The 13,018-nt window shown below is 35.4% G+C and overlaps 2 protein-coding genes across 3 annotated transcripts; one reads left to right on the plus strand and one right to left on the minus strand.

Moving 5' to 3' along the window:
* Nucleotides 1-4: 4 nt before the first annotated feature.
* LOC122592771 (O-methyltransferase 1, chloroplastic) lies at nucleotides 5-7,412 on the plus strand. The gene is made up of 7 exons (XM_043765080.1): nucleotides 5-329; nucleotides 404-561; nucleotides 652-772; nucleotides 5,799-5,923; nucleotides 6,562-6,690; nucleotides 6,778-6,942; nucleotides 7,176-7,412. The coding sequence occupies exons 1-7, from the start codon at nucleotides 101-103 to the stop codon at nucleotides 7,245-7,247; spliced, it is 999 nt and encodes a 332-aa protein (XP_043621015.1). The 5' UTR covers nucleotides 5-100; the 3' UTR covers nucleotides 7,248-7,412.
* A 54-nt stretch (nucleotides 7,413-7,466) lies between these two features.
* On the minus strand, nucleotides 7,467-13,004 carry LOC122592770 (gamma-tubulin complex component 4 homolog). Of its 2 annotated transcripts, none has more exons than XR_006322762.1 (17): nucleotides 12,742-13,004; nucleotides 12,172-12,451; nucleotides 11,947-12,083; nucleotides 11,674-11,772; nucleotides 11,466-11,586; nucleotides 11,165-11,356; nucleotides 10,946-11,026; nucleotides 10,776-10,859; nucleotides 10,516-10,602; nucleotides 10,379-10,434; nucleotides 10,102-10,293; nucleotides 9,724-9,949; nucleotides 9,540-9,628; nucleotides 9,260-9,413; nucleotides 8,596-8,718; nucleotides 8,393-8,510; nucleotides 7,467-7,696 (listed from the first exon to the last, which is right to left on the minus strand). XR_006322762.1 is itself a non-coding variant. In XM_043765079.1 (17 exons), the coding sequence occupies exons 1-16, from the start codon at nucleotides 12,897-12,899 to the stop codon at nucleotides 8,448-8,450; spliced, it is 2,142 nt and encodes a 713-aa protein (XP_043621014.1). In that variant the 5' UTR covers nucleotides 12,900-13,004; the 3' UTR covers nucleotides 7,467-7,696; nucleotides 8,408-8,447. The 2 variants fall into 2 exon arrangements, 1 of the variants encoding a protein (XP_043621014.1); XM_043765079.1 differs by having other exon boundaries at nucleotides 8,408-8,510.
* Between the last annotated feature and the right edge of the window lie 14 nt (nucleotides 13,005-13,018).

The following is a 13,018-nucleotide window of genomic DNA, read 5'->3' on the forward strand; positions in this document are numbered from 1 at the left end:
AAATCTCAAAACTTTGTCCCTATCTAGCAAACAAAAACCCAAAATTCAGGCCAATTCTTTATAGTAAGCAAGAAAGCAGATAGAGAAATCAAAATCAGTCATGGAGATTGAGTGTTTTCTGGTATGCAAAACAGCAGCTTCTCTTCTTCTGCGCCAATCACTGCTTTCCATTTCCAATTCAACTAAAAGAAAAACCAAAAAGAACAGCTTCAAAATCACAGCTGCTAACAAAACCAACTTCCACCAACAAGACAAGGATGACGACGACCCTTTCTTACAGTTCTCCATATCTCGCGCTTCCTATCGATTCCATGAAACCCTTCGCCCAGGTAACACTTTTTCATTCAGGCATTTCCTCGAACACGTTATGCTCAACTTGAAAAAACATCATTTTGGTTTGCAGAACCTCTTTTCGTCGATCATTATGCTGGCTGCTTTGCGCCTTTTGACCTCGAGATGGATAAGAATACGGAGCCAAAGATGCACCAATACTGCATTGCCACTAAATTTATAGATGATCAGTTACTTAGCTTAACTAAAGGGGATGATGGAGCTAAACAGGCACTTATAAATCTTTACATACTCAATTTAGTACCTAACAATTAACAAGTTGCTAAATAATTAAACGTTTTTAACGGTATGTGTATGTAGGTTGTTTTATTTACGGATGGAATGGATACTAGGCCTTATCGGCTCAAATGGCCTTCTTCAACCGTAATCTATGATGTATCACCACAATCCGTATTCAAGATTGCATCTCAGAAGCTTAAAGGTTTGTTTGTAGTTGTACATTAGTATTATGACCAACGTATATTAAACTCTCATTAAACTAGTTCTCTCCCAGGATTTGCCCTCAAACTAAGAACAAAACCGCAACGTATGAAACTTGTAAAGTTCTTCATGGACATGTTCTAATGTGTGTGCAGAGTTTCTGAAGCAATTGATTTGTTTATGGTTAAGATGTTTTATAAGCATCCTAGATAACTTATATATACGTACAACTGATTCTAACTTATATATACGTACAACTGATTCTAACTTCTAAGGTGGTTGAGAACTCCAAAACATCACTATGGTTAACCGTTGACCTGTCGATTTTTTTTTTTTTTTAATCTGGATTGACCATTTTGGCATATCAATGAAGGCATGATTTATTTAGTATATGTATACCACACGGATTTGTACCAGTCATACAAAGTAAAACTGGACATAACTTAGTTAATCAAGCAGGTTGTTTGACTACTTGATTTTATTCTTTGATGCTTGTTCACACACTTATATACAGACACCTTTTACACATACATTTTTTTTTTGGTGAAAAAGTGAATTGTATTATATCCAAACATATACATATTTACAATAAAAAGAATACTTGGACAGGCCCAAGTATCCTATACATCTACAAAACAAAACCTCAAAAACCTACCTCAAACTAAAATCACAAGACCTTGTCAATACAGGAGATACCAATTATGCAACCAAAGTCACTCAGATACATCAATATCCATTCAAACAAAAAATCAGCCTCTTAATCTCAGAAATGCACCAATATGGGACCAAGTAATCCCATCTTGTATGACTCACTATTCCCATACGCAAGTGCAATCTCTTCCTCAACTAGTCAACTTTATTTAGCTTTCTAACTGTTATTTATCACTTCTAACTCCCATATTTCAGCAATCCTTCCTACATTTCTTGTATTCTTTACTTTGATGTTCATAATCTTTTGTCTAACACTGTCTTTGATAATCTGACAAACTGCCTCCATGCTTCTATCTTGATTCTTAAAAATTCTGGCATTCCTTTCTTGCCATAGATAATATACTGCAGCAGCTACCAATAACTTGTTCACAACCATACCAAGACTGCTAACAACTCTACACTGAGCCAAGCTGCTAATAACATCCTGTAAATTGTCCATTTCTTGCATTTGGAACAGAAGCTTACTTAATCTCTTCCAAATATTACCTGCAATATTACACTGAAAGAATAAATGATCATGGCTGTCTGCACAAAGATTGCAGAAAACACATTTCAAATCTGCAGTGTCTCTCCAAATGCTCATCTTATCCTGAGTTAATAATTTTCCTTGAACTGCCAACCAACAAATGAAAGCATGCCTTGGAATACACTGCTTAATCCATATCACACTCTTCCATTCTACTTTTGGCCATTCATTTCTCAAGTCACACCAAGCTTGCTTAGTAGAAAATTGTACATTCTGATTTTCTTTTGTATGCCAGAGGACTTTATCTCTTTTACCACTGTCAATATTAGGAACATTAATATTCCTAATACTAGGAAATTGATCAATCCATCCCTCTGGCCATTTCCAACCTCCCTCATCAATCATATTACCAACAGTGATATCATCATCCATCCTAGCATCATAAAGAGCTCTTCTGTTAATAAATTCATTAAGTGGACCATCTCCACACCATTTGTCATGCCACATTGAGGCAGTCTTTCCATCTCTAGTTTCCACAAAAACATGACTTTTAATTAAATTTCTTACCTGTATCATTGTTTTCCACCCCCAACTGTCAGCTTTATCAACCTCATAGCACCAAATACTCTTATTTTTGAGCTTTACCACATTTACCCATTTTGCCCATAAAGAATCCTTATTTTCAATGATTTTCCAGAATTGTCTTACTAATAAAACTTCATTCCATTTTCTTATGTCTTTTAGGCCCAACCTTCCTTCTTCTTTAGGCCTACAAACATCATTCCATGCTACTCTAGCTTTGCCCTGTGCAGAGTCCCCAACATTCCACAGAAATCTCTTGAACAGTTTCTCTAAATCTTTGATGACAGAAATTGGCAAAAGAAAGACTGATGCCCACAGTGGCGGATCCAGGAAATGAAGACGGTGGGGGCAAAAAAATTTTACCTTAAAAAAGAGTCGAATAGCCTCATAGTAAACATCCAATAATCAGCTAAATAGCCTCATTGTAACATAAAAAATGGTTAGCTAGCTAATTGTAAAAAGGAAAAATATAAAAAAAAAACACCTTGTTAACAGGGACGAAATAGAACAGTTTTAGATTAGCAAACCTCACCTAATTAATATATATTGCAGGGTTTTTTGGTTTTTATTTTGTTAAGACAACATGGTAAATTAAATTGATGTATAAGTAAGAAACGGATTATTATTAGAATAAAGTAAATTTGTTATTCAAAGCAGCTTGTAATATTTACTCTAATTACATGAAGTCAAACAACCACATGAACCACTATCCCTAATTAATAATTAAAGAATTAAAGGACATTATTCAATTTGAAGGTAAAATAATCAAAGATAATGTGATAATGTTATCCTTTTTGAATATTTCCAAAAATGAACCCACTGTCCCACTGCATGAAAATCACTGAACCCACGTTTTGCTTTTACTTTTTTTAATTTGTAAACCAAGATGATTTCATTTTTTTTTCCAAAGCCTATCATTTTTCTTCTAACTGGGCTGGGTTCATTCTAAATTTTAGGATGGGTTCATTTCAAATAATCCATTAAAGTAAGTGGTGTTGGGCTCAATTGGCTGGGTTCATCAGCCCCCCCATCTAGGCTGTTGCATCCGCCCCTGGATGCCCAGTACACTTGCATAGATGCCAACACTGAAGCAATCAGTTGTAATCTGCCTGCATAAGATAGTTTCTTATTCCTCCAGTTCTCAATCCTGGTCCTAACTTATCAACCAAAATTTTACAATCCTTTACCCCTATTTTTTTTTATCAAGCAGAGGTACCCCCAAGTACCTAACAGGAAGCTTTCCACATTTAAAAGGTAATATATGCAGCATTTCATCTTTTTCCTTCTCATTCAGACTGCCAAAAAAGATAGTACTTTTACCCATGTTTGGATTCAATCCAGATACTTGACAGAACTCCTCCAGAGTCTTTCTCACCACCTTAAGAGAACCACTATTTCCTTTACAAAACACAAGTAGATCATCAGCAAAACACATATGGGATAGCCTCAATTCCTTACATCCAAAATGATATCCAAACTCCTCAGATTCCTCAATATTCTTAATCATAATGAGACTAAACACCTCCATTACCAAAGTGAATAAGTAAGGAGAGATAGGATCTCTTTGTCTAAGTCCTCCTCCTCCTTTAAAGTAACCATGAATTTCCCATTTAAGCATATAGAAAATTTGGAAGAAGTAACACATGCCATTATCCACTCAATCATCCTTGAATGAAATCCAAACTTGTTTAATATGGATTCTAGAAAGCTCCAACTCACAGTGTCATATGCTTTCTGGATATCTATTTGCATGGCACATCTTTTGGGCCCATGCTTCCTATTGTATCCCCTAAGTAGCTCTTGTGCTATGAGAATATTGTCTTGAATGTGCCTTCCGGGGATAAAAGCACTTTGATTTACACTTACAACCTTAGTAAGCCCCTCTTGAATTTTGCTAGTAAGGATTTTGCGTATACATTTATAGATTACATTGCAGCATGCTATTGGTCTGAAATCTGACACCTTATTAGGAATGTTCACCTTAGGAATCAAAGCAATCAAAGTTGCATTAATTTCACCCAATAATTTTCCAGTGAAGAAAAACTCTTTCACAGCCAGGCACACTTTATCTCCCACTATATCCCAGACCTTTTTAAAGAAACCTGAAGTATAACCATCAGGGCTAGAAGCTTTATTGCTATCAATATTAAAAATAGCACTTTTAATTTCATCATCTGTCACTGGTCTGATCATATGGCCTGCATCTTCATTGCTCAAGACATTACTAAAAATCCCATCCATCACAGGATGGGATTACAATAGTAAATGCTATATTCCAACAATCTCCCGCTTTGGGTTTACAATAGTACCAAATGAAGTTCTACCTTAATGACTAAATCTCGATAGCTTTTGCTTTGAGTCTTGAGGTAATGATTACCTCTCAATAGGGTCAGATTAAGAGAAAGGACACATATAAATAGTTATATAATGGCCTGTTCTTCTTGCGCTTTCATTGAACATGTAGATGAAATACCAAACGAATAATTCATTAAGAGGATCAACATGCTCATCATTAAAAGAAATACTCTCGTAGTTATATTTTAAAATCTAAACCCGTAGCTGTGTCAGTACAACTTGTATCTGCCATATTGAAGCTTTAGTTAGATAAAGTCTAAGTAAAGGTGGGCTTCTCGTTTTTGCCAACTCCATTCAATGCGTTTCAACTCCATCACTCTAGTAGGTTCAAAAATTATATCTTCTGGAAGATCTTTTGTAGCGGGTCATCTGGATCTTACAAGAGTAGACATGATTACGTTCCAATATATATTGGGAGAAAAATAGATATTAATTCTTTGATATAGGCCACTCTAAGGGCCTATATGTCTGGACTTTCTATTATACTCTCTAGATAGTGTTGCCTCACTATCAGAATGTAAGGAACTGGCTGAGATTGGTTGCGGCACAAATCTATATCTAACAAAAGTTTTCTTGAGTATTTCGCTTTCTGACATGTGACTGTTACTGCTAAAACAATCAAAATCATGATAGAATGTGTAATTCATATTTGTTTCATTAAATCCCAAGAAACTACACCCCTAAAAATCCAGTCACTTTATTATCACTATTGTCAGTTATCCAACTAGAAATCATCTATTCTTCAAGTACAACTTAGAAAAACAATTAGCTCTTTGTTTCTTGAAAGTCTAGCATTGTATAAGGGTGAAAGGAGGTGATAAAAAAGGATGGAAGATATTTTGAATTCTACTGCAAATGTCTTGAAATTATTAATGGTAAATGTCCTTATGATGGTTTTCTTAGAAACTGTTAGATGTTGGTGCTAAGATTCCAAGAAGCTGTTTGCTACTTCACGTTCCTTTGGAGTCATCTGATTTGGAACAAATTCTACGTGATAAAGGATTTAGTGGTAGCAGGCCAAGTATATGGGTTTTCCAGGTCAACAGACATTTCCTTCTAACTCCCTCATATTTTAACATTTAAGATTTCATCTGCTTATTATATCAGTTGATGTATACTTCATTCTTGATCTTCTGATCCCATCCCATCAATTTAACGGATAAGGGAATAGCAAATGTATTAATGGCATGGCATGTAAACAATACCCATTAATAAAAGAAGTAATAATATTAGAGGTGACAGTTTTGGTAATGGATCTAGGTGGGTTCGGGTCAAATGAGTAACTTTGAAATATGGCTCAATTGAGTTGTTTCAGGTAGGGCGGTCCACATATACATTTTTATTAATTATAAAATAAATAATGCTAAATCGGGTTACGAACTACATCTTATCATGAAAATAATGCAACATATTTTAATAAAGAGATTCAGGAGGCTGTTTTGCTTTGTACTTCATTTTGGAGTAACTCTAACAAATTTGACCCGTTTATTTTTTAATAAATTATCTGCTTAATCGATTTGACTTGTTAAAGGTAAAACATAAACATATATGGGTTGAAATTTCCACCTCTTAAAATGGCGTGAATGCACGAGAGCGTGGTCTGTCTTGGGAATATATGTACATTATTACCGGGAGAGTGATTCTAAGTTGCAATATCTTACTTGTTTCGTTTATAGGGGTTTCCGGTGTTAAATTTGGCTAGTTTTAAGGAGATTCTGTTTATAGCTAGTAACCTGGCCATGAAAGGATGTGTATTCTCAGGCGAATTACCATTGTGGTTGACTGAAACTGAAGTTGGGATCAAGGTTTGCATATTCTAATTCTGCTTTATAGTTAAACTGTGGTTTCCCTGCGCCTGTAATTCCCATAGTTCTTATGGCTTTTTTTGACAGCCCTCTGTGGAGAAGTGGATAGATGAACTTTTTATGAGCTATGGATTTAGAGTGCGAATATTAGAGTATGATGGTGTTGCAAGAAGCCTTTGTCAAGAGAAAGTGCTAGGTCCCTCAGATAGCTTGCTTTTTGTTGCCAAACACCTTCGATTTTCAGATGATGAGGTAAGATGATATTCAAACTCGAAATATTATGCAAATACTAAAAGCAGTGTCAGAGCTACCAAAGGTTGGTCAAGCAGGTTGGTTAATGTCTAGTCTTTTGTATGGGCGTGGGTCCTGTTGACCAGAGATATTATCTGTATATTTAAACACTTGAATTAGTGAATACTCATTTATACGTATTGGGTCAACATTAACCATATTCATACTTTTTTTTTTTTGTATAAACTGGACAGATGGAGATTTGGAGAAGAGAATTTAGAAGGGTAGAGGAAGGCGGCGATGAAGAAGGGTTTGAGGAGCTCTAAATAATTTAAAGATCGAGTTCATGGAAGTCACTGTAAACGACCCACATGCATCAAGTGCTTTTATTTTGTAACATCGGGAAGTATTTTGACATTTGAATTGTTAGGAATGATCCTTGTCACCTTTGTACACATTAATCTCATGTATTGTGTTCATAGCCTCCAAAACCACATATGTTCATCTTGGTTACATATAAATTAGTGCAATCAATCACCTCAAAAAAAAAAAAAAAGAACATATTTCTCACTGCATACAAGTATACATACACACGGCTTTCTAGTCCACTTGTCAAGGAAAGACAATCACACACACATATTTCAAAACACTGCTTGGAAATTAGCCTGTTCTAGTTTCTGGGCTGCAGACTCGAGCAAATTCTGCTATCTACTTGAATCCTAATACAAGAAAATCTTCAATATGATGAACGTATCGAATTTTGGAGCTTCTGCATCTGGGGAAAACCAACACAAGCATCAGTTTTGAATGTTTAACTGTTTTACTGCAAGTAAGTTCAGCTTCTCTGTTACTTCATACTTCATAACAAAAAATTATATCATTTCTAATTTCAAAAGGACTTCATATTCTAATATAACTATCTGCATAACGTGATCATTATCAATTATTTTTTGGTTGCAATGATTTTGATCTGAACACTTGGCTAAATCTATGAGCTAGTCAAGCGTTGCAGTTTTCATAGATCCGAAATTCAGAATATGTGATATAGGTGACCATTGACCCATTTACTTATGAATGTTTCAGGATATATTTTCTTTCTACTGCAAACTAAAAGTCACCCCAATGGCCAATTCCCTTCAAAGAAAAATGGTCACCCAAATGAATTTAATGCTTAACCCTCCAATAATCCACCCCCACAAAAATAGGAGGTGAGATTCAAACCCTGGTAGAAATAGAATACCCCAAGGTCAAAAGACCATACCAATGGGCCACCAACGCCATGGGCTAATTAGTTTTACTATTGAAATAACAAGAACATATTCGACACGCAAATTATGCTTTCTTTTTTTTTTTTGACAAAAGTATTTCAGCCACCCAACCCGAACTGTTCCAATTTGTTTGACCCATCCATTTTGCCACTTCTAGCATTTTAAATTTCACAGAAGACACTCGGAAGGTGTGATGCCAGTACCTATTAAAGGATTACCAGAATAAAATGTAAAATTTAGGAAGATTTGCTGCCACTATCACTGCAGAGGTGGAATTGTTGGTCTTGTTCTGACAACGTTCATAACTCCATGGGCAGTTTGCTATATGATAATGAATACAAGTTAGAACCGTAAATTCTAAAATATAACTAAAAGATAAACATCTGAGTACCGTCTGAGTTCCTACCTCAAAGTAGGAATTAAAATTCAGTCGCAAAAGGAAACGTCTAAGAAAAGGGGCCCGCTGACTACCAGCAAGCCTGCTACTACGCAATATCGTGTACAAGGAATTTGATTTCTTGTTAAATTCCTGCATATTGTAAAAAATCACCTGAGTCTTCATAATGCTATATCATAAGTTCATAACCTTGAGCAGTTCAGTTGGTGATCACAACCAAGGCATGAAGTACAAGACAACAAATTAGAGGGGAGGAGATGATCTGATTGGCAAAGGGCCATAAAGTGTGTTATTGCCAGTAATCACATGTAATTATTACCGTGGGTCATAAAGGTTAGCTATTTAAGCGGGTCATCAAGTGCAACTATTTGTGCAGACCATGACTGATTAACAGGCTGGGTTTAACATTAAAATCTATATTAGTTCAATAATAATCCGAGTAAAACGACTTACTGATTTAGAAGGTTTTATGCAGTAAGTAATTAGGTATACACTCTGGGCAACTGTCAACTCATTTTCCTTTAAGCTGTTTTTTCTCTTTCTTGTTACCCATTTGATAGGTTAGACATAAAACATAGCCCAATTGACCTTTCACTAATTTAATGAATCAAAATTTCCACCAGTACAAAAATTATCTAAAACATCTACCAATTGCAAATGTAATTTAAATTACCTCGGATATACGTTCCAGCTCATTGGTGCTTGCATTGGTTTCCTGGTTCTCAATCTTCCAGCAGAACTGCAAGCAGAGCTTCATGATCCCATCCAATATCCTTGATACTGAACCAATATCGAGGAACGATTGTGATATCAAAGCTGACAAGTATCTGCGCCGAATTTCAAAGTGTCAATTTTACCAATGAATCAACGATGTAATACCCCATCATATATTTTATACTTGTACTTTTGTTAACAACTTACTAGATGAAAAAAAACAATTAACTAATACTCACTCTTGATGGAAGTCCACCAACTCTGCAAAATCCCGTGACTCCTCTATATGAGTTTGTAATACATTCCATTGGGATTCTATTACATCCACCTAGGAAATAATGATTTCAAATAAATCATTTGTCTTCATACAAGTCCTACTGGAACACACTAATTCATGAACCTGAAAGTCTTTAAGAATCCTACCTGGATATAAAACTGAAGATTTCTAATCAAAAAAGCCATATGCTCCCGCACCCGCCACATAGGTCTAAAGCATTGGCGCCGCTGTTGAATCATTGATCCATTCACACGTTCAGTGTGACGTTTGGAAAAAATTGAGTGATCTTGTTGCATTACAGATTCCCATGACTTCTCTAACTCCATTTGTGTTCGCTTTAGCCTCAGTAAATACTGAAATATCCTACGGTACCTGTCCATAGGCGATACTAGGTTGGTACAAGTATAATTCAAATGGTTTTGGAGTTCAAATCACAAGTGTATAGTATACACAATGAGAAACTCATTCTATCATTAGTAAAACATCAAAAGATTACAACTTGAACAATTTGTGGAGCCATGTACCTCGAGAGAACTTCTTGTGTGAAGAACAACTGTAAAGGCCAATCAACAGAATATTCCAGGGCAATACCATCCCAACCATCAAGGGACATCTCTAAAGAAGTATCAGATAGCAAATTTGAATCACTGTCAGCATGCTTGGAACTTGATATATCTACTTTGGAAGATTTAACATTACTCCCAATAGCAGGCATCCTGTAAGTGGTTTAGGAATATAAGTATGTGAAAGCTATATGTGTATATTCTTGTTAATTCTAAAGTGGAAAGTGCAGTACTTTACCGTAATGTCACTCTTGAAAAGTATTTATCATCGTCATTGATGGTCTTTGTTACAGCCTGGATTACATATAATATATTTACTTCAATCTACTCACCATTTCTTGATGTTAATACGACATAAGAACAAAATAGACTTACCAGACGGAATGGAACCATAAGATCAGCTTCAGCAGTTGAATGCCTAGGGGGTAATCGCATCAACTGGCGGCTTTCTTCGAGAAAACTCTATCATAACATTAGAAGTTTGTCATAAAGTGTATCTATAATGTATGAATCAAGCTTCAGTCAAATGCAAAAAAATTTCGTGGCCTACGAAAATTGCTTAATCTATCTAGCTACTAGGTTTCTAATAGTGAATAGCAAAAACCAAGAAAGACAAGAAACTGATCATCGTTTACCTGAAAGAAATCACCCTTTGCTAGAAGAAAGTAATCTTTGATGGCCTTCAAATGCCCATTTAGATCGGCACGTACAACCACAAGCTGCATATTTAATTAAAAAGGTTATACAAGGATAATAGCTGCAGCCAAAGTGCCAAACTATAAAAGAAAGGAAAAGAAAAAGATACCTGCCAAAGATGGCTTGCTGCAATAGCCCTGATTGAATCAACAGCACCCTCAAATGATCTTTTGTGGAACTCAGATGATTCCTGCAGAAATTGAGCAATGAATTTAAGATGGAAAATCAAAACTTTTCAGCTTATTTGATAAGGAAAAAGGTAACAGTAATAATAATTTTATTCTTTTAGAATGGCTACAGTAATAATATTTATATCAGTATTATGAACCTTAAGGTTTATAAGCATTGATTCAATCTTATCAGCCTCTGACTGTGGCAGTAGTTCATCCCCCATCAGCTTTTTATGTCTAGCATCCACAGAACGGAAGGCAGAACTAGGATTACGAAGAACCCGGATTGCTTTGCCAGCAAAAAGAATGGATTCTGCCACCTGGATTGGAATATATTCTGGCAACATATCCTATGAAATAGAGCAGAATGAGAAACAGAGATAATTATTCATGTTCTAAAGAGCATCAAGTTCAATAGTCTTAAATACATCAATTAAGGTGAGAAAATATATTAAGTACCAAGGAGATATGAAATCCCAAGTGCCAATCATTTAAAGATCCATCATTAACTGACATACGTGCTAACTTCTCGGTCATGTTTGTGTGGGATGATGAGTCACGCTCTGAGTTTCCTTCTTGCCTAAGCGCATAAAAGTTAACATCCTTATTTGATAATTTTTATCAGTGTCACATCTCAACATATCTATGTAATATTAAAGATTCGTACTCGCAAATGAAAAATTCTCCATATTGATCGTGAAGAATCCCATAAACCATCCAGGAAGCAAGTTGGTTATACATGACCTGATGCCCGTGCCATAGAAGTCTGTCAACAACACAAAAAATTTGTTTCATGGTTATACTGGTCTTCACAACTATTTGGTAGTCTCGTGGCACCAAATAAGCTTGAATAATCGTTTCGTCTATGTTGTAAGTAAACAGCCAATTTTTGTTTATTTCCCATTAATTACCTACTTTGTGATTAATAAAATTACGATACCTTTGAATGCATGCCTGCAATTCAGGCACCCCACAATGGCATCGTTTATGCAGAAGATTAAGAAGTTTCCCTCCACAAATCCCATCACGCTCGATCTCAAGAATCAGCTCATATAAAGGAGGCAAAAGAACATGAAACTACAATAACAATCCATCATTTAGAACTAAACAAAATATATGCATCATGATGATAAAATAATGATACCCAATTATCCAAAAACCCTACATTGTTCAAGGACTGAGTAACCGTTGCTAAAATGGGCAGAGCATCCGAAAGCAACTTCTGCTCCATATGCAAAACAGCAGATCGGTAAACCGACAGAACCTCCACAATCCCATTTGCGATAGCCCTCTTGTACACACTCTGACTCTTTATCTTATCTTCCCCTAACAAAGAGGGAGACACGTTTTTCGAACTTATCCAACTTAAATTACGCGACTTCGTAGCAAACCGATCAAGTTCACGATAGTAAAACCCTAAAGTAATCACCCTCTCAATAATATCTCTGCATTTCATAAACACCGCCACACATTTTACTACTTAAAATTATATAACCTACAAATTGTAATTAAATGCTGATTAATTAAATATAAATAATAATAATAATATAAATGAATAAACGTCTTGGTTTTGCCATAACAAACGGATTAGTGGCGCAATTATATAATATCGTAAAACCCTAAAATTTGGGGAAATTTAAATATTATCTAAAAAAAAGTAAAGAAGGGGAAATAATAATAATAATAATAATAATAATAATAATAATAATAATAATAAAAGAAGTAGAAAATATACCGTTCGCTAGGTTGAAGAAATGAAATATCTGAAGCGAGTTTGAAAGTGCATTGATCGGAGATAAAGTTGTCGCCGGCGGCAGATAATCGGTGTTGTTGGTCGTCAATAATTAGGTCTCCGGTGAAGCCTAACAGTGAGAGTAGAAGTTCGTGTAACATTGTAATGTAATTTAGAGTGTAAAATTAGGATTTTGATTTGATTAGAAATTTTGTGATCGAAGTTTTTAAAAGTAGAGGCACTGTTTTCTACTAATTTGTTTTCAGGGTGCGTTTGGGCA

This window comes from Erigeron canadensis, chromosome 3 (genome assembly GCF_010389155.1).
Source record: "Erigeron canadensis isolate Cc75 chromosome 3, C_canadensis_v1, whole genome shotgun sequence".
Classification (NCBI taxonomy): domain Eukaryota; kingdom Viridiplantae; phylum Streptophyta; class Magnoliopsida; order Asterales; family Asteraceae; genus Erigeron; species Erigeron canadensis.

What these genes read in the sequence shown, in the direction of transcription:
- LOC122592771 (XM_043765080.1), top strand. Translation starts at nt 101, where the DNA reads ATGGAGATTGAGTGTTTTCTGGTATGCAAAACAGCAGCTTCTCTTCTT. An exon ending in CCATGAAACCCTTCGCCCAG is followed by an intron (nt 330 to 403) that starts GTAACACTTTTT and finishes TTTGGTTTGCAG; the next exon opens with AACCTCTTTTCGTCGATCAT. An exon ending in GGGATGATGGAGCTAAACAG is followed by an intron (nt 562 to 651) that starts GCACTTATAAAT and finishes ATGTGTATGTAG; the next exon opens with GTTGTTTTATTTACGGATGG.
- LOC122592770 (XM_043765079.1), bottom strand. Translation starts at nt 12,899, where the DNA reads ATGTTACACGAACTTCTACTCTCACTGTTAGGCTTCACCGGAGACCTA. An exon ending in TGGGATTTCATATCTCCTTG is followed by an intron (nt 11,357 to 11,465) that starts GTACTTAATATA and finishes TCTATTTCATAG; the next exon opens with GATATGTTGCCAGAATATAT. An exon ending in TTATGGTTCCATTCCGTCTG is followed by an intron (nt 10,435 to 10,515) that starts GTAAGTCTATTT and finishes TATGTAATCCAG; the next exon opens with GCTGTAACAAAGACCATCAA.